We start from the raw sequence: 24559 nt of genomic DNA, 5'->3' as shown, positions 1-24559 counted from the left end.
TTTACCTACAGGATCACAGAAATCTGCGTCTGAAAGATAACAAAACTAAAGCCTACACCACGTGAGGATGACAATTAAAACTACATCGATTGTCGACTGTATTAAAAAAGGCATTTTAGCCTACATTACTGTCATGACAATAATAACTAGTAGTGATTTTTTTTATAAAGAATGTTAAATATATTTTATGTAAACATGTTTAAACATCCGTTTATTAGTTATAGAATCAATTATTATTATTATTATTATTTTAATTACATTTTACATTTATATTTAATGTATTATTATTAGTAGTAAAACCATTATTACTAGTCGTTGAAGATAATAATAATAATAATAATAACAACAATTAGTATTATGATCGTGATTATTATTATTATTGTTATTATTACTGTTATTATTAGTTGTATTAACTGTTGATTATAAAATTAATAGCACCATATATAACAAAAATCATCATCATCATTGTTGCTATGAATAACATTTCGAATTATTTTTAATTATGAATTTAATGAATGTATTAATGTATTTATTATTAATATTTATTTACATTCTCTAAACAACACTAAAATTAGATTAATTTATAATCAACAATTACTACAACTATCAAAAAAGATGTTGATGATGATTATTATTATTATTTAAACTGATATTCCTTTTATTTTTATTTAATTAAAGTATTCCTTTAATATTTATTACATATGTAAACATTACAATGTAATTCATTTTATACTTAACAGTTTATACAAGCAACAACAATATACTAGTAATAATAGTAATAAGTAGTAATACTACTAATAATATTATTACATAATTATTGCTAGTGATTACGCTCATATTATTTATTTATTTAATGTATTATTTTATATTCATGTTATATAAACACAAATCTGCCATTATTAATGCATATCTAATTATTATGTAGAAATGAAAGTAATAATAAAATGGCATAAGGACGATTAGTATATACGAATATTATGTGCCCTCAGAATGCACGATTCACACGTTCAGCCTTTCACCTTTCTGTCTCGGAAGCCGAGCGCCGCCGAACGCTGGCCGATCTGTGTCGAAGGTGGCGTCATATGTTTCGCTCGCTCGCTCGTTCGCTCTTCTCTCGCTGTCTGTGAAGGAAGAAGGAAGAGCAATGGCGACGCTGTATCGCCGCGCGCTCGCACTGCACACAGGAGCCACAACACACACCGTAAGTCACATTAACGCCCTCAGACACCCGCTCGACTGCAGTACGAGACTCGATGATGTCAGGCTTTATAACGGGAGATCGCGCGTGCATCTGCGCTGCTGTATAAACAACGCGCGTGCATTCATTTCGTCATCTGTCACGATTGATTGACAGGTGTCGCGCACTTCTGTACTTCACGCGTCAATGTTAGTGGCTCAGGAGACGGAGTGTGTATAAGTTTAGACACTGTGTGTTTGTGTGCGTATTTGTATGTGTGTGTGTTGCTTTGCTGGACCAAGACAGCCATCTAGCTACCAGTATCTGTAACTGTGCATGCTCGTTAACTGTTTGGTTACAGTGTCAGTATGATGCATGCGGTGATATTGAATATTTTCAGATCTTGACTCTGATACTGCTGGGAAGAAGCTATTGAAGGGTTCAGAGGTGATCAGACTCAGTAAAGCAGGTGAGTGTGTGTTTGTCATGATGGTGGGCGTTTCTTCTCGTGTCATCATGTTGTTATTGCTGTCAGAGCTCATATAGGCTTAGGGTAATACTGTACTTTCACAGCATGCATAATCACTGTTTGAACCTTTTCCATTGTTGTCACCATACTAGGATTGCATTAGTAGTTCATACAACATGCAAAAAAATAAAATAAAAAAATAAATCTATAAGTATAATATTATTTCATGCTACCATTGAAACATACATTTTTTGTGCCTGCTTGAACATTAGTATTAGAACTATAAGTATTTACAGCAATAAAAATAGCATTTTAATGATTATATATTTATCAGTTTTGTTTTATTAAATATTATTGTAGTTATATTTAAATAAATATCTAAATTATATTTTACATTTTATTTGAATAACTAAAAATACATCATATTGCATTTTGTTGAAATAAAAAATATTTTTATAACTAACATTAATATTTGATATTGTAACTATATTCAAATTAATAAACATTTAATATGTTTTTAATATTGCATATTTTATTATATTTTAATCAGTATATTTATTATGTTATTACAATGCACATTTTAGTTATTTGTATACTTTAATTGTATAGTTTTGACTTAATAAATACTGTTTGTATTGTATTTGTATTAAAATTAATATTTTCGATTATCAGATTTTATGTATTTAGATGTTATGTACTTCCATGTTGTGCTTAAATAAAAAGTAATAACAACAACAACAAATATTTTTATTTTAGTACCAACTTGGTATAAAAGTAATAATTCTTTTGCATTTAATATAATAATGAAAAATCTATTATATCTGTTATTTTGAGTAAAAAATCATTAACAAACATTGCATTATATAAGCTATATCAGCTGAACAGATCTACATTCAGATGGTTAGTAATGGATCTGTTTCACATACTAATAAAAAAACAGTCAGTGGTCTTTAGTGCTAACATCACGGTGTTCATAACAATACAGTTGTGTGACATTCTGAACATAAACAACATTTAAGTGTCTGACTACGACACACACACAAGCAGCTGGTGGAAATGCTCTGTTTTTCTCATTGTTAACATCAGCACTAGCTCTCAGTGTGAGAGGAGTGTGTGTTCTCAGTGTGTACTAGCGGAAGTGTGCAGTGATTCTGCATGGATGGTGAAAGAAAGCTCAGCGGATCTGACAAGCTCCTCTGAACGCTTACGTCACAGTTCTCCACTGATCTTCAGATTTAGCCATGAGTGACTAAATACTTCACTAAACGTGAAGCGAAATGGGTCACTAGTCTGTCCTGCTTTAAAACATGGCCGTAAAATGATTATTACACACATTTAATGGAATAGTTCACCCAAAAATTCTGAAAATGCACTCAATGTCAGGCCATTCAAGATGTAGATGAGTTTGTTTCTTCATCAGATTTGGAGAAATTTAGCATTCCGTCACTTGCTCACCAGTGGATGCTATGCAGTGAATGGGTGCCGTCAGAATGGGAGTCCAAACAGCTGATAAAAACATCACAATAATCCACAAGTAATCCACACCACTCCAGTCCATCAGTTAATGTCTTGAAAAATTTTCATTCTGACGGCACCCATTCACTGCAGAGCATCCATTGGCGAGCAAGTGATGCAATGCTACATTTCTCCAAGTTTTCAGCACGTTTGAATTTTCAGTGAACTGTTTCTTTAAGAGAGTGTTTTCAGAAAGCTGCGATAAGCAACACTTTTCTCATGTTTGCATTGGGAGTAAAAGAAGACAATGTTTGTTACACCACAGGACCATTTTGAAAAAAAAGCATATTTTCTTCCAGTTGAGCTTTTAATCATGTTGTCAAAAACAAGACCGCACTATTGCCAGATGATTTTTCCGCTTAAACCACAGCAGATGTGATATTCATGCTACTATGTGAAGTGGTTTTAAAAGTTGTCATATTTACTGACTGTCTCTCTCTCTTGGCTGTAGATATGCTTTTGTATGGTCACGTCCCAACTCATGAGGATTTCAAACCCGTCGTTTGCGATGCCTGCAACAAAGTCGTTAAGCCTCAGGACGTCCTGACTCATTACGGTAAGCAAGTGTTGGCCAGAACGTGACTCGCTGACAGCCATCGCTTGTAATGAAACCGATTTATGAGGAGGATTTTATTTGAACTTAATGTTCTCACTGAGTTCTTGACGTTAGTGAACCGAAGTGTGTGTTAAAGGCTGATATTTCCAATATTGAGTTCAGAAACCCATCATGTGCTTTGATTGATATTTTGGGACTGTTTTTGGTTAGGGTTCTGGGCACTGAGTGAGAGAAACTGTGCTTTTAACATCATTCAGACTGTTTGTTAAGTTGAAGGAAGTCTCCTTATGCTCTCCAAGACTGCATTTATTTGACCATAAAAGACAGTAAAAATTGTAAAATAGTGAAATATTATTACAACTTAAAATAACTATTTTCTGTTTGAATATATTGTAAAATGTAATTTATTTCTGTGATGCAACGCTGAATTTTCAGCATCATTACTCCAGTCTTCAGTTTCACTGCAAAATGCATAATCAAATACAAAACAATTGTTTAATATAAAACTATTCACTTTATAATTCATTATAATAATAAAAAAAAAAATCAGAAATAAGTTTAGGATTTTTTAAAAAGGATTTAATAGTTTTATTTCACAAGGATGCATGAAATTTATTGAAAGTGACATTTATGAAAAGACTTAAAAAGATTTATATAAAAATGCACAAAAATATGAAGCACAGCTGTTTCAATAATGATAATAATAATAATAATAATGAATGTTTCTTGAGCAGCAAATCAGCATATTAGAATGATTTCTGAAGGATCACATGACACTGAAGACTGGAGGAATGATGCTGAAAATTCAGCTTTGATCACAGGAATAAATTACATTTTTATTTATATTCAAATATAAAACATTTATTTTAAAATTTGTAATAACGTTTTACAATATTATGTGTTTTTACTGCATTTTTTCTTGGGTGTTTGTGGTTTTAAAAGGACAATGCACCAAAAGAAAAATAAAATAAAATAAAATTGCTATCATTTACTAACCCTCAAGTTGTTTTCAAGTTTCCTTTGTCTGTTAAACACAAAAGAAGATATTTTGGAGAATGTTAACATTTTTCAAAATATCTTCTTTCGTGTTCAACAGAAGAAGAAACTCATACAAGTTAAGGGTGAGTTAATGATGACAGAATTAACATTTTTAGTTGAACTATCCCTTTAGAAATGAGTCGTTGGGACACCGTTGTGGGGAATGTAAAAAAAAGGGTTCTCTTTCAAAAAGTATCCTGTCCCGCGGCAGAATGGCTCCACCAATCCGCCATCACTGGTTTTCCAGCTCGTCTTGTTCACTTTCGTTTTAGCCTCGTCTGCTCGGATCACATCTGTCTTTGGTCTTGTGCCCAGAACACGTGCGCTCGCGGACCGGAGAGGTGTTTTGCGCGGCGGGAGGTGATGCTAATGCATGGAAGGCCCGTTGGCAGCTTGCCCTCGCCCCCTTCCCCTTCCTCTCTGGTCCCCTGCCGCCCCTCTTTGAGAGCGTAGAGCTGCAAGGGTTCAGTGCAGGGGTCAACGACTTGCAGCTATTCAACTCAAAACACCGCGGCCCAGAAAGAGAAGGCGGGATGCCTTCAGCCACACAGGAGGCATGCTATTCTCTCGTCTTTTTCTCTTTCGCTTTCTGTTTTTTTCTTCTTCTATGCTCTCAACCGCCGCGGAGCAGACAGGCTGGGTAAGTGTGTCTCCTCGACCAACATGCGAGTGTTATTCACAGCAGACGCTTTTGAACACTCACGTGTTTGCTTAGCTTTCAGTTTACGCGGTTTTGGGCTCTGTTTGTGAGCAGGACTGGGCTTAGCTAGTGGTCATCTTCCTGCAGTTGCAGTCCGGATGTAAACAAACGTAGCTCAGCTGGTGCCTGGGGCTTCCTGTGGTCTGTCAGATAGCCAGACGCTAATAGCAGAACACACACACACACACAGACTTACACATGTGTCAACGGGTTTACGATGACTGATGTCACTACTACACAATTTGAAATGTTGGGACAGTGTTACGAAACTGAAGTTTTATCCTGGGTGTTTTTTGTAAGTTAATTATCACTGTTGCTTAGATTTGTTACAACTTGTCGGGGAGAGGTGCGCTAATGCTTTTCTGAGCATTCTGACTTTAGTTTTATAAAACTGATGAAGAAATCCCACAGACTTGCATTGGAGGAGAGACCTGAGTCATATCTAGAGATCAGCATATCACAGAGACTTGAAGCTGCAAGACTCTCTTAGAAACTGTACAGCAACAACACTACAGCAAATAGACAGAAACTAGTGGTGTAACGACTCACAAACATGACGGTTCGGTATGTATCTTAGTTTTGATGTCTCGGTTCGGTATGTTTTCATTACAGCAGGGAAAAAACACTGAACATAAATAGCTTTTTTCAATTATAATTTACATAATTTACTTAGGATAAAAATCTACCTCACCTTATGATCTAAACTATAGGGAGCCCTTTTACATTATTATAAGGATAGGATTAACAACAAAGCCAAAAATAAAATTAAATTAGTATAAAAAAAACACTCAACAAAAAAAAAAGATATATGCAAACATGTTAATTGCGCAACTAAAAAAAGATAAATGCAAACATGTAAATTGTGCAACTAAAAAAAGATAAATGCAAACATGTAAATTGCGCAACTAAAAAAAGATATATGCAAACATGTAAATTACGCAACTAAAAAAGATGTATGCAAAAAGGTAAATTGCGCAACGAAAAAAAAATGGAAACATGCAAATTGCACAACGAAAAAAGATAAATGCAAACGTAAATTGTGCAACTAAAAAAGATAAATGAAAACATGTAAATTGCGCAACTAAAAAATATATATGCAAACATGTAAATTACGCAACGAAAAAAGAAATGCAAACGTAAATTGCGCAACGAAAAAAAGATAAATGCAAACATGTAAATTGCGCAACGAAAAAAAGATAAATGCAAACATGTAAATTGCGCAACAAAAAAAGATAAATGCAAACATGTAAATTGTGCAACTAAAAAAATATATATGCAAACATGTAAATTGCGCAACTAAAAAAAATATATGCAAACATGTAAATTGCACAACAAAAAGGTAAATGCAAACATGTAAATTGCGCAACTAAAAAAGATAAATGCAAACATGTAAATTGCACATAATACAGTTTTTGAATTAACTTCTATCTAGATGAAAAATTTAAACTATTTAGTATTCTATAGAAACCTCATAGCAATGCACTAAAACGATCAGAACACCAGAGCAACTGCATAGCAATGCAATTAAAACCATTTAGAACTCTCTAGAAACCTTATAGCAATGCACTAAAAACAACTTGATAGCAAAACACGCACAATTGCGAGAAAAATATCAGATTAGTGAGAAAAAAAAGTCAGAATTGCAAGTTGTACAATTCTGACTTGATTTCTCGCAATTGCATGATTGCAATTCTGAGAAAAAAACACCTCACATTGCGAGATTTAAAATTGCAATTATAAGGGGAAAAAAAATCTGAAATGTGACATAAAAAGTCGTAATTACCGCCATCACATCAGTTGAGCTTGAGAAGAAAACCAACCACAGAAGACAATTTGCGCTAATGTCTGCTATTGCGCCCCTTGTGGCTGAGAACAGCACATTTCTAAACGCATAAGATCAAACTAAAAGTTTTGTATTTTGTGCATCTCAAAATCCTTTTAAAAACATACCAACTGTAATCGATTGTCTTCAGATGATTTTAGCAGCATCAGAATGTCAGCATACCTGTGAACACGGTAGACTTTGGCCTTTTTATTTATTTTTTGTCTCAGTCCAGCTGCACAGGATATACACCTACAGGCGTATTTACACACCTGCCTCATATTCAGACCATCCCGATGCTGAATTTCCCCCTGCGGCCGGGACATTGTTTCTCTCTCCTGGTCGGCGGTCAGACTTTATTGTGAGCGAGGGGTTCTCCTCTTCCAAACACAGCCTCTGAAATCAACTCTTTTGAGTCCTCGTGAACAGTGTTGTGGCTCTCGGCTGAGACTCGCTGGCAGACGAGACACGATGTGAAGCCAAGGCCGGTTAGTGAGCTGCCAGATCGAGCCAGGAGCTTTATTATTATTCACTTTGAATGTAAACAAGGACTTTTTTTTTGTTTTTTAGTACAGTAATCTGGCTCAGTGTAGTGTTTTGAAACCCCATACATCAATTATATTCTGTTGGTCCCTAATTTGTGTTGTGTGTGTGTGTGTGTGTGTGTGTGTGTGTTTGTTCGCTAATGAGTGTTTGTAATTGCAGGTAGTTGGGGAATAGCCGAACAGTGAGTAGAGAGGAGTGTGTTCACCTCGAGCCCTCCAGAGCCATGCATAGCAAGAACCGTAAGTGTATTAAACGATGTCTCAGAGTTATTTAAATGTATTTCTTGTTTAAACAGCAGCAAAAATAGTGTTTGATTCATTTATTCAAACTATCCATTCAAGTAAATTAATTCAAACTCCTCATGTAGGTAAATAGAGCATGATAATAATCATTTTATGAAATAAAATGTCTAAATATTAGTATTTGTATTATTTAATGTATGACTTATGTATCGTTTATTGGTGCATAACCAATATTAAATTAAATTAGTGTTGGCAAAAATGTTCTCTCTCTCTCTCTCTCTCTCTCTCTCTATATATATATATATATATATTATAATAATAATTTATTTTACTACACACATACAAGCATGATTTTGTAGCTTATAAATAATATAATTATTTAAATTAAATAGCAAAAGTTATTAAATTATTATTATATTAATTATGATTTATGTACTGTTTTACTGGTTCAAATAAATAAAGATTTATATGCGCAAATATAAGAATGAAAATATTATTTTATAATAGTGAAAAACATTGGAAAACATGTATTGATTATTTGTAACTAGATTAGAAATGATCAATTTGCTTATTGATAATTTTTTATAAATAAATACAAGAAGAAAAATTATAACGTATTAATATTATATATTATTTTATTTGTGGTACACCCATTTATAAGATACGGTTTTCATTTACTTGACTTGACTATGACTTAATTTTCATAATTATTATATATTTTACATATGTGACCCTGGAGCACAAAACCAGTCATAAGGGTAAATCTTTCTAAATTGAGATTTATACATCATCTCAAATCTGATTTTCATTGATGTATGGTTTGTTAAGATCGGACAATATTTGGCTGAGATGCAACTATTTGGAAATCTGGAATCTGAGGGTGCAACAAAATCTAAATACTGAGAAAATCATCTTTAAAGTGTCCAAAACGAGTTCTTAGAGATGCATATTACTAATCAAAAATTTAGTTTTAATATATTTACAATCGGGAATTGACTAAATATCTTCATGCAACAGGAGCTTTTCTTAATATCCTACTGATTTTTGGCATTAAAGAAAAATCTATAATTTTGACCCATACAATATTTTTTGGCTATTGCTACAAATACACCCCAGTGACTTAAGACACAGTCACATATTATTTTATTTGTGCTACACCCATTTCTCACGCACGGTTTTAACTTTCATTGTTGGTTAACTTTTAGTTTCAGAAAGTTTTGTTTTCAGCCCCAGATTTCCTCAACATACGTCTTACTAAAACTGAAAAAGATAATCGAAAACCTCACAAGGCTCTCTTGAATGTTGTAAGCGGGTTGTGTGGCATATTTGCAGCTCAACACGAGTATGCACATATTATTTTGAATGCATTATGATTTGGGACGCACTTATGTTAATCTTTCATGATGTATAGGATAGATAGGATATCATTTGGGACTCAGTCCAGTAGTTTATCTGCCTCATCTTTTCCTGTGTGAAGTCTCATGATCTTCTGATGGTTGTATTCATGTGTCAGAGAGGAGACACTGCTCGCCCAGCAGCTCCAGGACCCCTCTGGTTCCTGTCAAGGCCAAGATGTCGGTGGGCCAGAGCGAGGTGGAGCCCCTTCCCTTCAGGGTTCCTCGTGATTACCCACACTCACGCTTCAGCAAGGCACCGCTAGCTGTCTATCCACCCAAAGGAGCCCGAGCCAAGGCCTGGTGGGTAACAAACATAAATCATAAATGCTTCCTCTGACAAACACTGGATTAGCTGTAAGAAAGAGTTTGTAAACATCTTCTAGTGTTTTAATGTGATTGTCATATTCATACCAAACATTTGAATCAATGTTAAGAGTTTCCTGACGCATTTAAAATTAAACATCAATTTATATTTTTTATTTTATAATTAATTGTCCAGCTCAAGTTACCCATCAGTATTTCATCATGTAACATATCACATTAGATCCATAGACGCTAGATGATGTTAATAACTAGTGTTAGAAATGCCACCTATACATATAATAGATTAGAACAGAACTTTGGATATTATTACTTATACTTGTAATTATTCACTTCCTTCACCATGAAAGAAGGACACTTAACTTCCCAGAAAGCTCTTGACTTACCCCAATTTTTTATGTAAATATTTATTTTAATAAACTTATATGTGCATACATTTTATAATATATATAATATATAATAACATTAATATTGTATTTGTTTGGCTTTGTTCATTATGTTCATTTATTGAGTTTTAGAGAGATATTATGTGCATTTTTTATGCAATTTGAAAAATGTATTGTTAGTCATCAGAATTATATTAACAGGCATAATTGATCAAAATTAATTTAGTATTATTTTTTATAAATTAATGGTGATAATATTTACACTACTGTTCAAAAGTTTGGGGTCCGTAAGATTTTAATGTTTAAGTTTCTTCTGCTCACCAGTGATGCATTTATTTGATTAAAAATACAATAAAAGTGAAGTAAAAATTGGAAATATTATTACATTATAAAATCACTGTTTTCTATGTGAATATACTGTAAAATGTAATTTATTCCTGTGATCAAAGCTGAATTTTCAGCATCATTACTCCAGTCTTCAGTGTCACATGATCTTCAGAAATCATTCTGATATGCTGATTTGCTGCTCAAGAAACATTTGTGGTTTATTATCTTATTATTTTTAGAAACAGTGATAAATTTTTTTAGGATTCCTGAATAGATGCATAAAAAAAACATTTATGTCAATTCAAATTACAATTCGACTTCCTTTGGTTGTGACCTTTTATTTATTTTTTAATTCAAATACTCATAAATTGAAAGGGATTTGAATTTATGTTTGGGAACTGTACTCTATGCAAGTTCAGATCTTTAAATACACAGTGTCTGTTCTCTAGCATGTCTTTACCTGTGGTGAGTCTGGAGAAGATGCCGTGTTTCAATCGATCGGAGGGAGCGCACATCAAAGTCACCTCCACGTCTCCCACGGCGGGGTCTTCTCTTTCTTTCTCCTCCACGTCTTCCTCTCCATCTTCCGCTCCTGTCAAGTCCTCCTTGACATCACCAGCATCTCACAAGAACCAGGAGAAGTTCTTGAACGGTCGTGGTCCTGTGACGCCTCGCTCCACCACGCCCCCCTCGTTGATTGACAGGCGGCCCAGCCCGTCACGATCACCCTTGGAGAAACGCCCCGCCCCCTCGCCCTCCCCACAGGACAGGAGACCTGCAGTCTCCACTTCTCCATCCCTATTGGACCGGAGACCTATAGCCCCTCCTTCTCCACCAGACAAGAAGCATCAGAACGGAGCCAAAGGCGGGCGACACCGGAGAGTGTCGGGTGAGCAGAAAACGCTTGTTTAATGTACAGTCAAAGCAAAAATGAATCAGACACCAGGACACTAAAGTGAATCTATGTAAGCAAAGATCGCAAAATAAACTCAAGTGTGACATATAACACCCCAAAATTCTTCATGCAGTGAAGTTTGGGATCAAAAATGATTTAGACCATGTTTTGCTTAAGTGTTTTAAATGAATTGCTAAATGTGAACTTTTTAAACCACAGACTCAACAGAATGAAACATTGCTTGAGCTAAATTGGTATAATCTAATTGTGTACTTAAATGCATCTGACCGCTATACAATCGAATTCATTATATACATTTAAATCAAAGTTATCTTACATTATCAAGATGAATTTGTTCTGACACAGTTTAACTCTGAGTGACTTCTTGTTAAATTTAATGTGAGAAATGTTGAAGGTGTTGCTCTGATGTCTGTTTTGAAGCCAGAAGACATGCACTTGCAGCAGATTTAACTTTGTTTTTAAACTAAACTAGAAATTCAGCTGGAAATAATGTAGGAAGCAATGTGGTTTTGATTGGTCAGGAGAAGGCGGGGCTTTGATATTATTGGTTGATAATATTTTTCTCCGCCTGTATGGCTTTGATGATGTCATCATAAAGTAAAAGGCATTAGTGGAATGAGCTTAACGCAGTATAACTTCAATTAAAAATTATATCCTAGATGCTACTGTTGTTAATTAAAACTATAACAAATATTTGTAATTTCCTGTAAAGAAGGCTGAAATCAAATAAAGCTGAAATAAAAAAATATATAAATATTAGAAGGAAAACATAAAAATTTAAATGTGAAATAATTAGAGCTGTCAAGCGATTTATTGCATCCAAAATAAAAGTTTTTGTATATGTAATATATGTGTGTATACTGTGTTTAAATATATATTTATAAAATATTTACATGTGTGCATGTGTGTGTGTGTATATATATATATATATATATATATATATATATATATATATATATATTAGTGCTGTCAATCGATAAAAAATAATTAACTAATTAATCGCACAATTTTTTTTAATTAATCGCGAAAAGACTGAAACTTTTTGGATATGTAAATGCAAAATGTAAATAATTAATGTAAACTCAAGACAAAGAAACTATTTAAATTCAAAATATGATTGTTTATTGGAATTTTTGTTTAACTTGTAACACAGATTTTCTCATGTAAGCAACATACCTGCAATAAACCATCAATATCCTCCAAATTAACTGTTGGCTTGAAAGCCATATTTATTACAGAAATAAAAACACAGGCATGTAAGTACCATTTGAATTTCAAAACAATCAATGCCAATAAAAAACAAAAATGATTTCCATGTTGAATTCTAAGTGGACTGCAAAAAAATTCCAAAGTATAGTCATTGCCAGTGCTTTAAGTGAGCCGGTACGCACCAGTACTCAGTACCGCCACTTCCAAATATAGCTCTTGAGCGTACCGCCACCTCTCCGTGCGCCCAGAACGTGCTTGTAGCGTACCGGTACGCTCATTTGGACATCTGTTTTAATAGAGGTTTTAATCTTTTACCTGCACTGCCGATTTTCACAGCGCCCTTCACAATGCAAGCTTCCTAATTCATCCCACCCAGAGCAAAAACTACATTACCCATTCACCCTTAAGTTATACAAGTGAATAGCGCATGTGTCGCTTTTCCCACTGTTAAGTGTCAACAACTCAACGTGGCCGGAGAAGGTGTGTGAAACTCGTTATGAGTGTACACAACGTTCGGTTCGGTTAAAAATCAAATACAGTTAACAACAACACTTAATATGTTTTCTTGGCTTCAGACTCTGAATACTGCAAGAACAAGACCAGAATCAGATGATTCGCTGACTGACACCTCACCAAATTCGGGACAGTCCCGAAATCTAAACTGTTGTCCCGACTCCCGAATCTGGCCCTAATTGTCCCGGAAGTTATACTAAATCAAAATCTTGAGTATTTATTGTCTGATAAACATAAAAAACTGTCTGCGGAGGTTGAGTCGTCCTGCAGCCCCCGCTGGCTGTTCATTGGCTGCAGCATCTTTTTTCTAAGTTCTGAAAAAATACCGTAGACGGCAAAGCACAAATTTAGATATTCTTTTATCTAATTAATCTATAGCCTTTGCACAAAGACAATATGATCTATTTGTCCCCTTTTTGTTTTAAAGCTTGATGAAGAGAGAGAGCGCAAGTTGCTGCAGCTGCGAGGAGGACAGTGATGCACGCGCACAGGAGTGATTGACAGTTCGCGGCACTGTGTACAAAAAATACTCCGCTACACAATTATTTCGTTATTTTCGTTTAAGCTTATTAACGTTAGCGTTACAGAAAGGTCTGATTTACGCAACGTTACAACAGTCATTGTTTTTGTTTTTTTAAACAATGACATATGAGTTCATGATTTTAATGTTGCTGTTTCTTGTGGCAGACTGAAGAGTAATCCGGCAGAGTTTTATAGCCTACTGAAACTTTCCGTCTAAAAGTCCTTCCTTGGTCTTATCCATATTTCTTTGCACGTTGAACACACATAGGCCACAACTGGAAATAAAAAAAAACTGCAACCGCGTTAATTGCGTTATTTTTTTTTAACGCGTTAAATATTTCAAATTAATCGAATGCGTTAACGCGCTAATTTTGACAGCACTAATATATATATATATATATATATATATATATATATATATATATATATATATATATATTCTTATATTTTATATTATATATAAATCTATTTAATATAAAAACAATATAACAATATATACATGAATGTGTATATATATATATATATATAATAAATATACACAGTACATACACATTATTAATTGCATTATTTTGGATGCGATTAATGGTTTGACGACACAACTAGCTGAAAGTACTTAAATTACTAAAATGCTGAAATAAAAAATAAATTAAAGCTAAACAGCTGGAAAATGAAAGATGCATGTAATATATATATATATATATAAAATGCTATAATAGTATCTAAATAATACTAAAATAACACTGATCTTAGTTTTGTTGTTGTTCAATTGTTTTATATACTTCAAAAAATAAAAACAAAGGGAGGAATAAAACAAATAAAGCAAACAACAAAACCCAAACCAAAACGATAAACAAAAAGAAATAAATAAATCCCATCGCTTGTTTTCTGTGGTTTATAGTTTGTAGGCTCATGGTTTGTCTGGCAGCACAAATGTTTAGTCATAACTAGCCTCTGCTCGAGGGTCAGTCGTCTCTCTCCGTATGTTGTTTACTGGGCTCTCGCCCCACCGGAGGTTTGATTGATGCTGTGTAATCTGCTGCTCTCGGTCGCCAGATCCTCTGCTGTGTCCAGCAGCCGCTACAGACACTCACGCTCTATTACAGAGAGTTTGAGCTAGTTTAAGTGTTTATGTGAGCTTCGGATAGCACCGTGAGCTGGACTGCATTGTTTTAATCACAATTCTGCATTTAAAACAGCCTTCGCCACAGCTTTTCAGAGTTAAAAATATGTTATGTTCCCAAATATGTTCCCAGTGTCCAGTCCAAAGTGAGAATATACCTGGGAAATTATGAGATACTCATGCACAAAAAAAATGCACAAGATATTAGGTCAAAACTCTGCATTGTAATATTAGCATAATTGATTAGCGCATTTTAATTGACTAAAAGCATATAATAAATGTGTTTTTTATATATGTAGTATTTTAATAAAAATGATATTAATAAAATATTATATGCTATGTATATAAATCTATTTTCTTACACTATATATATATATATATATATATATATATATATATATATATATATATATATATATATATATATATATATATATATATATAATGGCACATATATATATTAGTAATAAATGCATACATTATAATACATAATAAACAATTCAATAAATAATGTTATTTTGTTATTTGCTGTACAGGGAGAGTGTTTGATCCGAATAAACACTGTGGGGTTTTGGACCCAGAGACAAAGCGGCCTTGCACTCGATCTTTAACCTGCAAGGTTTGTATCGTCACTCGTTAGTGTGTAATTTAATCATCTCTGTCCACTCAGTATTTCAGTGGAGTTATGAAGTGTTTGTTTGTGTATGTTGTAGACTCACTCTCTAACCCATCGACGAGCCGTCCCGGGACGGTGGAAAAACTTCGACATCCTTCTAGCAGAGCATAAGGGACGGCCGAAGGAGACGGGGCAAAAAAAGGATGTTCAAGCAGGCAGCCAATCAGTGCAGATCACACAGTCACATGACTCCGCAACCAACCTATCCACAAGCTGTACAAATGCCAAGACCACGCCCACTCTTAAACCGCAGCTGGCCAATTCACACTTACACAGGTACTGACTACAGGACTGTGCTATTATTTTAATGTCTAGGTATCTATCATAAATTTTTTTTTTAAAGTAAAACAGAAACATTTTTGTTAAAATATTCAAAGCCTGTTTTCCATGTTTTATTTATGTGCGTCATTTATAATATGTATAAATAAACATTTATCATATTTTCCTACATAATTTGACTAAAACATTTTATATTAATTAACATAAATATGCATAATATTAATATTTGTAATAATATTTTTTTTTTTTTTTTTTATATGACACGTAAATTATGGTGGACTTTGAATTTTTGAGTCAGAGTTTTTGTTGAACTTTATAAACCGATTCACAGATTTTAGTTAGTTAAAATAATATTATATCTATTATCTAATTATTTCTAATTATCTATATAATATAGATAACATAAAATATAAATATTATCACTCATATATCTTATCATATTATCATTATTGTAGTATGATGGTGAATAATTATTAGAAGGACAACTTTAAAATGAAAATTAGATTTTGCCAATTGCTTTGGCAGCTACCTGAAATAACAGTTTAAAGTTTAAAATAGTTTAATTAGTATAATGACACATTTTATAGGAAAACTTAATGGGCAAATAAAAAGCACGTTTAAAATCAATGCAATATTCACATGTTTCTTGATTTTTAAATTTCCAGAAATGTTTTTAAAAATACTAAAAATACTTGAATGCTAAACTGAAAAAAAAAGAAGTTAAAAATGACAAAAACATATAACAAAATTACCAAAACAAATGAAAATTAAAACAAATCAATTAAATTAAATAAATAATATTCAAGTATATAATAATACTAAAATATAATTAAACAATAAAAAAAAAAAAAATCAGAAAAAAGGTTTTCGTGGAGTGTCATCAGTCTTTTATTTGCAGAGCGTCTGGCGGCAGCGGTGCAGTCGTGTTCAGCTCTGCACCTGTTCCTCCTCCTGAACCCACGCTCGGCTGGCAGCAGTGCAGCGGAGACACACGTCTGTCCAGCGATGAAGGAGAGACCGACCTCCCTGAGGAGTCGGAGAAGATGCTGTGCCACTATTCTCCACAGCACCCGCGTCCCATGAGTGTGAGCTGCACCAAACCCACTACATTACAACATCTGGGACCCTGTATATTGCTGTATATGCATGAAACCCACTGTAGATGGAGGAATATAATGGAAAACCCAATCTCTCCTGTGTTAGTGCTGTGCGTTCAGCAGTCGGTTGATGGGACGGGGACACTACGTGTTCGACCGGCGGTGGGACCGGGTTCGGCTGGCGCTCCACTGTATGGTGGAAAAACACGTCAACTCTCTCATGTGGAGGTGAGCGTCCCGCATGGCCCACAGTTACACGCTTGTCCATATGCTCACACAATTATTGCTTATGAATTATGTATTTATGGGTGCATGCATTCAGTTCACTTGTTCCATAATAGGATGCATCTATATATAGTAGGGGTTGTATTTCAACCCAAAATCATAAGGAAAAAAAATATTGCATTGAGAAAAAATTTTCTGTTAATTTTTTATTAACAGTTAATCTATAATTATTTGTAATTATAATACAACAATTTAAATTTAGTAATACCGAAGGAATATAGAGACCTTCAAATGTTTGCAATGCAAAACTCTTCTAAACAGGCTTTGTTTTCTAGGCTTCATCTGCAAAATATTATTTTCACCCAAATATCAGAAGAAATTAAATATATTTTGAATTAAGAGAAAAACCTGATCAAGATTTTTTTCTGCATTCTGACATTTATTCTCATGATGAATTTTTTTAAAAGACATTATTAAATAAATAATTATACATTAAATTATTGTTTTTATTAATAATAGTTTTTAAACCTCATTAAACTGAATAATGTTATTAAATATGACTGTTGAATCATAGTAATAATAATAATAATAATAATAATAATGTATATTAAATAATAATCATACAGATATAAATATATAGAAAAATAGCCTCATTAAAATATGAAAAACTTTATTTTCTTTATGCAAATATTATTTTTCTTTTTTCTTTGTCTCATTAAAAAATAATACATTTTCTTTTAAGGTTTTACAATTTTTTTTGGTGAGTTTTGTTTCATAAGCCTTCAATGAATTATGTTTCTAGCTTCAGTTCAGTATTTTGAGTACTCGGATGACTTTACAAAGGCTCAAAACATTTTCTTTCACTCAGTAGACAGACAAAATTTAGGTTAACATGCCACATAACCGGTAGGCTTCCTACCGCACACTGGTGATGTCATATCCTGTGTTGTCACAGGAAAGTCCCCCTAGCGGTGGAGAGCATGACGAGCCCGACCGAAGTTTCTCCCCTCGGCTCTCCGTTCGTCCCCAACCACGCACTCGCGGTTCCTCTGGACGGCGTCTCCATGGTCTCCTACTCCACCTCTTTCTCTCATAACGGCTCTGGGGTTTTCTGCATCCGGGACCCCGGACCCACACCGCAGCGGAATAAACCGGCTAAAAAAGCCTCAGGGGACGGAGCGGGACCTAAGAAGCGGAAAGCACCTCCGGCCTCTGAGTCACGAAAGAGCGGGAGCAGCGGGAACAGCTACCATCTGCCATCTGCGCACATCAGTAACGGGACCGCGGCCCTCAGTGTGCGGGCCAAGCCACGGCCAGGGGCCCCGGGGCCGAGGGAGCAGGACAGGTATGGGAGCGTGGAGCTGTCCCTCCCGCAGGCGCTCACCGGGGATCACGGGGGCGTCTCGTCCCACAGTCCACTGCCCTACGGATCCTCCGATGGGAGGAAGAGAAAGAGCTCTGGATCGAGCACCAGCAGAAGCACCAAATCCACAGCACTGGACGGGATCTTCAGGAAGAGCAGCAGCGGTTTACTGTCGTCTGTCGCCGAGTCGCCCCACAGCGCCCTCCACAGACAGGTGCAACATGTTCAGAATCTAGTAATGTGTCGTTATAGACTGACAGATGTAGACCAAGTTTTGTGTGTTTGTGTTGATTTCAATTCATTGCATTTATCCACTGAAAAACACTCAACATGACAAGATATATTAAGAAATAAGATACAATAATAGAAATGATTTGCAGGCCTGGAAAATTTGTATAACTTTTAAATAGTACTTTTTTAAAATAATGTATATATTGTTTAAATAAGAAATATGATATACCATCATAAATCACATTCTGATATATATACAATTATTTATTAAGATAATATAAAAGTTGTGATGTAATTCTTAATTTTTAGCATACACATTCTCTCTCTCTATATATGTGTATATGTATATATATATATATATATATATATATATATATATATATATATATATATATATATATATATATATATATATATATATATTTTTTTTTTTTTTTTTTTTCCTACCCTGGAAATCAATTACAATATTATATAATGATTATTATTTGTTATAGACATATCAAATAGTATGGTATTTCAATATTATAATTTTGCAGGCCTGGACAAAATTTATACTTTTTAAATAGTATTCTTTTAATAATGTATATATTTTAAAAAAAAAAAAAAAAAAAAAAAAAAAAATTATATTATTATTTTATTTTGAGTTATTTACAATCATGCAATTTTTCTAGCCTCTATATTTTATTCTAGTGTAATATATATTTTTTTCCTAGCTCATAAAAGATATTATTCTTTTAAAAGATTGTGATTATAAAACGATATAATATTTTAAATGATATTTAATGCAATTTTAAAGAATCATCTGAATATATTTCTTATTATATTAGTTTATGCACTAGAAGAAGAAATAATAACGTGGAAAATCCTTGGATAATGTGATGTATTCCTAAATTATTTTCATACCATTTTTTTTCATGAATTTTCATGAGGGTTTTTGATTCTCTTTTGTTGTTGTTTTTTTTTTTAACTGTGCATTCAGAATCATTGCATATGCACAAATACTAACCAGTGATGTATTTCGTAGCCCAAGGTCCCTCACTGATGCAGTGTGAGTTTGAGAAGAGCTTGGGACGTCCTGTGAGGTCCTGCCTTGATCCCACCACTGCCTCTACGGTTGAGTCGTGTCCTCCTTTCCTACAGCTTCTTCCGTTCAGTTCCCATTAGGAATAAATGCTTCATCTGCCAGTTTCTCAAACAATGATTTCTCACGTTTCCTCTCATGCAGATTCAGATTTTGATTTGACCAGTACACAACACGTTTCAGACATACGGAGTTTCTTTTTTTTCTTTTTAACGTAGGACAACATGAAGGAAAACCCTTCAGACTCAACCGTGTCGATCTAAAGTGCACTTAATTTCAAGTCTGAGGAGGGGAAAAAACGTTTCAAACAAGGGAATATTTTACAGACGCTTTTTCAGCAAGCTGTATTTTTCTAAATTGGATGAATTCAGGTTATCGAGTTTTTGTTTTTGAAAAAAAAGAAAAAAAAAAGAAGCCAGGACTGACACCTCTGTGGTAAATTAACTTTAACCAGTGATGAATTTTGTATAATAATCGATCCTTTATTAATTTTCTAACTGACCTGATTAGTGCTTCACACATTAAGCAGAAGTATATTTGTATGCCATTTTAAAGTATTACAGAGACCCTGTTGTTGGAAATGTGTGTACATATCTTTTATTATAATTGTTTTGTTTTGTATTTATTGTTCGTATCGCTCGGAGGTTCAAGGATTTAGTGGTTTCTTATCTTCCTCAGTCATATGTATCTTCACAAACCTTAAGATGGTTGATTATGAAAGGGCCTTTCCATTTATACTCTCTGATTATGTTTTTAAGGAATACTAACAGAAAAATGATGATGTACCCACAGGATCCCAGTGTTTTCTAGAGGAAAGGTACATTGCTGTGAGCCAGTATTGGCAGTCGGCCGAGGTCTGTTGCCAATTTAGTTTTTTAAAGATGTTGTTAGGTCATACGTGCTACTTTTAGTGTTTGACCATCAGAAATGAAGAGCTTCTCAAAGAGTTAACGGAGAGATGATTGGCTGTTTACTCTCTATTTACACTACCGTTTTATTTTTATTGAGCAAGGATTCGTTAAATTGATCAAAAGTGAAATTAAACTTAAAATTCCTCAAAGAATCACAGTTTCCACAAAAATATGATAAATATTAGAATGAATTCACAAGGATCATGTGACACTCAAGACTGGAGTAATGATGCTGAAAATACAACTTTGCATCACCAGAATAAATTACAGTTTAAAATATATTCAAATAGAAAACAGTTATTTTAAATTCTAATAATATTTCCCCATTTTTATTGTTTTTACACTTTTTTTTTTATCAAATAAATACTTATTTTTTTTCAAAAACATCCTTTTTTTTAATAGCAGTGTAAGTGTTCCTGGCCTATTTTTGCATAATTGTAATAAACTATATGGCAATATTGTGTCACCATGATAACTTTAAAAAAAGGAAGTCCCACTGACTCTCCCTGAATATTCAGTTTTACATTGAAATTGCAAGAGTAAAATGGATTGTAAATGGAATTTCATGTTGACATTAAATGTGAAGTGCAAAAAATTGCACGGAATTGCAAAATAATGATGATTTCCAAACAGGTTTCCAGATCATTGTGGTTTTGCATTGAGATGTTTTTTTCATAATTTACAATTCAGCTCCATGTTCTCTTGTTTAATCTCTGAGAAGCTCTTCATCACTAGCATAAATATTTGAATATTTAAAGGAACAGTTCACCCAAAAATTTACTGAAAATGTACTCACCGTCAGGCCATTTATGATGAAGATGAGTTTGTTTCGTCATCAGGTTTGAAGAAATGTAGCATTTCAGGTGTATCATTGAGATCCTGTGGCTCAGTGGTAGACCATTGTGTTACCAGTGCAAAAGATTTTGGGTTAAATTTCCAGCGAACACACATTACTGGTATAAAAAAAAAAAAAAAAAAAGATTATAGCCTGAATGCACTGTACAGTATGTTGCTTTGGATAAAAGCGTCTGCTAAATGCATACATGTAAATGTATATAATTTGCTCACCAATGGATCCTCTGCAGTAAATGGGTGCCGTCAGAATGAGAGTCCAAACAGCTGATAAAAACATCACAGTAATCCACGATGTATTATAAGACTTGTATTTTAGTTAAACATCTCTTAATGATGGATTTGTTTCTTACAAACAAGCAGCTTTTCACTTCACAATGTTCATTGATGGACTGGACTGGTGTGGATTATCAGCTGTTTGGACTCTCATTCTGACGGCACCCATTCACTGTGATATAATGCTACATTTCTCTAAATCTGATGAAGAAACAATCTCATCTACATCTCGGATGACCTGAGCGTTTTGTCTGAACTGTTCCTTTAAGCCAACAACACTTTTTTATTTTTTGGTTTTGAGTACTATTTTATTCATAAAAAGTATTGATACAAATAATCATGTATAGTTGTTCTGACTGTGTAAAGACGATATGCTCTGTGAACCCAGCTTGTGTTTGCTGTGACAGCTCTTCACTCCTGATTATTACCGTGATGCCTTGCTGCCAATGCGAAACTGTCCATAGGTCAGAGCTAGAAACCAACCCCGGATCCCTTCCACACCATCTTTTATGCGTGAAGTGCTTCCATTTGCATTTGAAGCTGTAATGTTTCGAGGTCAAGCGGCGGTGAAGGTTCCCCAGTCCACACCGAGTCTGGATGAGGATGTTCGGTTACATGTTTTGCCTTTTCCCAATGCACGCCAGTCATTCGAGATTATTCTATTGAATTATTGACATGATTATATAAACCGAATGAATTTGTAATGTGGTCAAGATCTGATCATGGTACCCCTTTTTTGACCTTATGGCTCTTTCTTTTGGTCCAATAGTGCCACAAATCTGTGTACTACAGTTCGACAGGAAACGTTGAACTGTAACTAAGCTATGAAGTATTAGAATTATACATTATTAGGTCCTTGTCAACACATCCCTCTTGTAGAAATTAAGGAATGTCACCATGGCATAGCAGTGCAATTTTTATTTAAATATGTTTTAATTTCTTTTAATTTTCTCTCTTAATTTTTTTTTTTTAATTCTTCCTTTTTTTATGATTATTATGGAAGCCCATTTTCTTCACGAAATAAAAAATTATTATTATTTTTTTTTTTTGCAATTCTATCATAATTATGATTTTATGTATTTCACAATTTGTATTTTGTTCCTTGCAATTCAAATTGTGAGATACAATCTCAAAAATCACTTTTTGTCGAGTGTTTATATATATCTGTTGCGAGTTTATATCTTCTAATTCTTAGAAAAAAGTCAGAATTGTGAAAAAAGTTGCCATAATATATATCAATATTTATTCTCATGTTTTATTTGTTTTATAGTTTTAAATTTTGCTTTTTTATTTTTATATTTACTTTTTGCTTTTTATTTTTTTATTTATTTCTTTGTGTGTGTGGAGGGAACTGCATTTTATTTTTTTGTCTCATTCATTTTTTTTTATTATTTACTTTTTTCAATAGTTTAATGGCTGATTTCATAAACAATAGCGTGAGATTCCAATCCTCATTGGTTTAATTTGAACGTAAGCTACATTTCCAGTTACACATTGAACTCAAAATCACACGCGGAGTTTTCTGTGAAAAGACACACGGCTTGCTTCCACGTCAAGGAAAATGCCTGAAGCAATATGAATTAACTCTGTAATGTTCTCCATTCTGTTCAGTTGGTCTACTGATATGTATTGTTGCATGTGTGCATACTACTACTTTGCCATTATTAGTGAATGTCATTGCTAGCTAGATGGTTTGTCATAACACTGCAAAAGCAGCACTGTTCATGAGCTTATTCCTAACCACATCACGGTCCACTTTTCCTCTCACAGATGCTTATGTTGTAGATGTATTATAGCCACACCTTCAGTGCTTCGACCTGACCCAGCCATAACAATTGTAAAGATTTCGAAGGCCTTATTTTTATACCTGGACTGCTCGTACAGAATCTCTCAAGCTGACAGAAGAGGTGTTAATAGGCATTTTTCTCATTCCTAAAACAAGCTCCTGTGTCCTTTCTACAGTTTGTGTCCTGTTGGCCCATGTGTTCTCAATGATATAGATGTGTATTTTCAGGTTTGATGATATTTGCATTTCAGCTGTTACAGAAATACATTTTTCTTACCTGCTTGCTTGTGTTATTTATTTGCATTCAAGTTTATATCTATCTATCTATCTGTCTGTCTGTCTGTCTGTCTGTCTGTCGTGCACAAGCTCATATAAATTGATTTATATTATTTTACAATTTCTAATCCGTACATCTAAATATTGGTCAGTGATATCCGTTTATCTGTAAGAAGTTTGGTTCATTAAATAACACCCTAGTATTAATATTGTAAACATTACTAGGCTATGTAATTAATGAGCTAATATGTTAACGTATATCAGTCAATTAATCTTACTAAATTTATAGCTACATTTAAAAAATATAATAATAATATAATATAATGACCCCTGCGTATGCAAATAATAATATTGACAAAATGTTCACTATTGTCAAAATTTTTTTTTTTAACTTAATTTAGCCTAAAGTGTATTTATTTGCACTGCCATTTATGTGATAGTCAGTGATTTTATTGTAGATAGGCCTATATTTTTTATTATATAATAGGTAAGAATATATTATTACAGTATATCGACACTGTACGTTTACTGTATATCATATATTGTTTAAATAGTTTCTACATATTAATGGAAGAAATACATTTCTTTAAATGTATGTACATACATAAACACTATACTATGCATTTTAATTCGCCTAAAATAGATTTTAATTAACTTTATAGTAATGTATAGGAAATAACTATAAGAATCATTAGAATTACAAATGTAATACAATAAAAAAAAGAATGGA

General features: G+C 33.6%; 1 protein-coding gene across 2 annotated transcripts; it reads left to right on the top strand.

Annotated features, from left to right (window-relative positions):
• Nucleotides 1-1051: 1051 nt before the first annotated feature.
• atxn7l1 (ataxin 7-like 1) lies at nucleotides 1052-23835 on the top strand. 2 transcript variants are annotated; one of them, XM_052554850.1, is made up of 12 exons: nucleotides 1052-1201; nucleotides 1578-1646; nucleotides 3613-3717; nucleotides 7983-8062; nucleotides 9579-9762; nucleotides 10946-11385; nucleotides 15313-15395; nucleotides 15490-15728; nucleotides 16630-16816; nucleotides 16935-17056; nucleotides 18009-18630; nucleotides 19672-23835. In XM_052554850.1, the coding sequence occupies exons 4-12, from the start codon at nucleotides 8047-8049 to the stop codon at nucleotides 19687-19689; spliced, it is 1911 nt and encodes a 636-aa protein (XP_052410810.1). In that variant the 5' UTR covers nucleotides 1052-1201; nucleotides 1578-1646; nucleotides 3613-3717; nucleotides 7983-8046; the 3' UTR covers nucleotides 19690-23835. The 2 variants fall into 2 exon arrangements, with proteins under 2 accessions (XP_052410810.1, XP_052410811.1); XM_052554851.1 differs by lacking the exons at nucleotides 1052-1201; nucleotides 1578-1646; nucleotides 3613-3717 and adding an exon at nucleotides 4205-7765.
• The last annotated feature ends 724 nt before the right edge of the window (nucleotides 23836-24559 follow it).

The sequence above is a fragment of the Carassius gibelio genome, chromosome B4 (genome assembly GCF_023724105.1).
Source record: "Carassius gibelio isolate Cgi1373 ecotype wild population from Czech Republic chromosome B4, carGib1.2-hapl.c, whole genome shotgun sequence".
Lineage (NCBI taxonomy): Eukaryota > Metazoa > Chordata > Actinopteri > Cypriniformes > Cyprinidae > Carassius > Carassius gibelio.
This window is presented reverse-complemented; position numbering and strand designations above follow the sequence as displayed.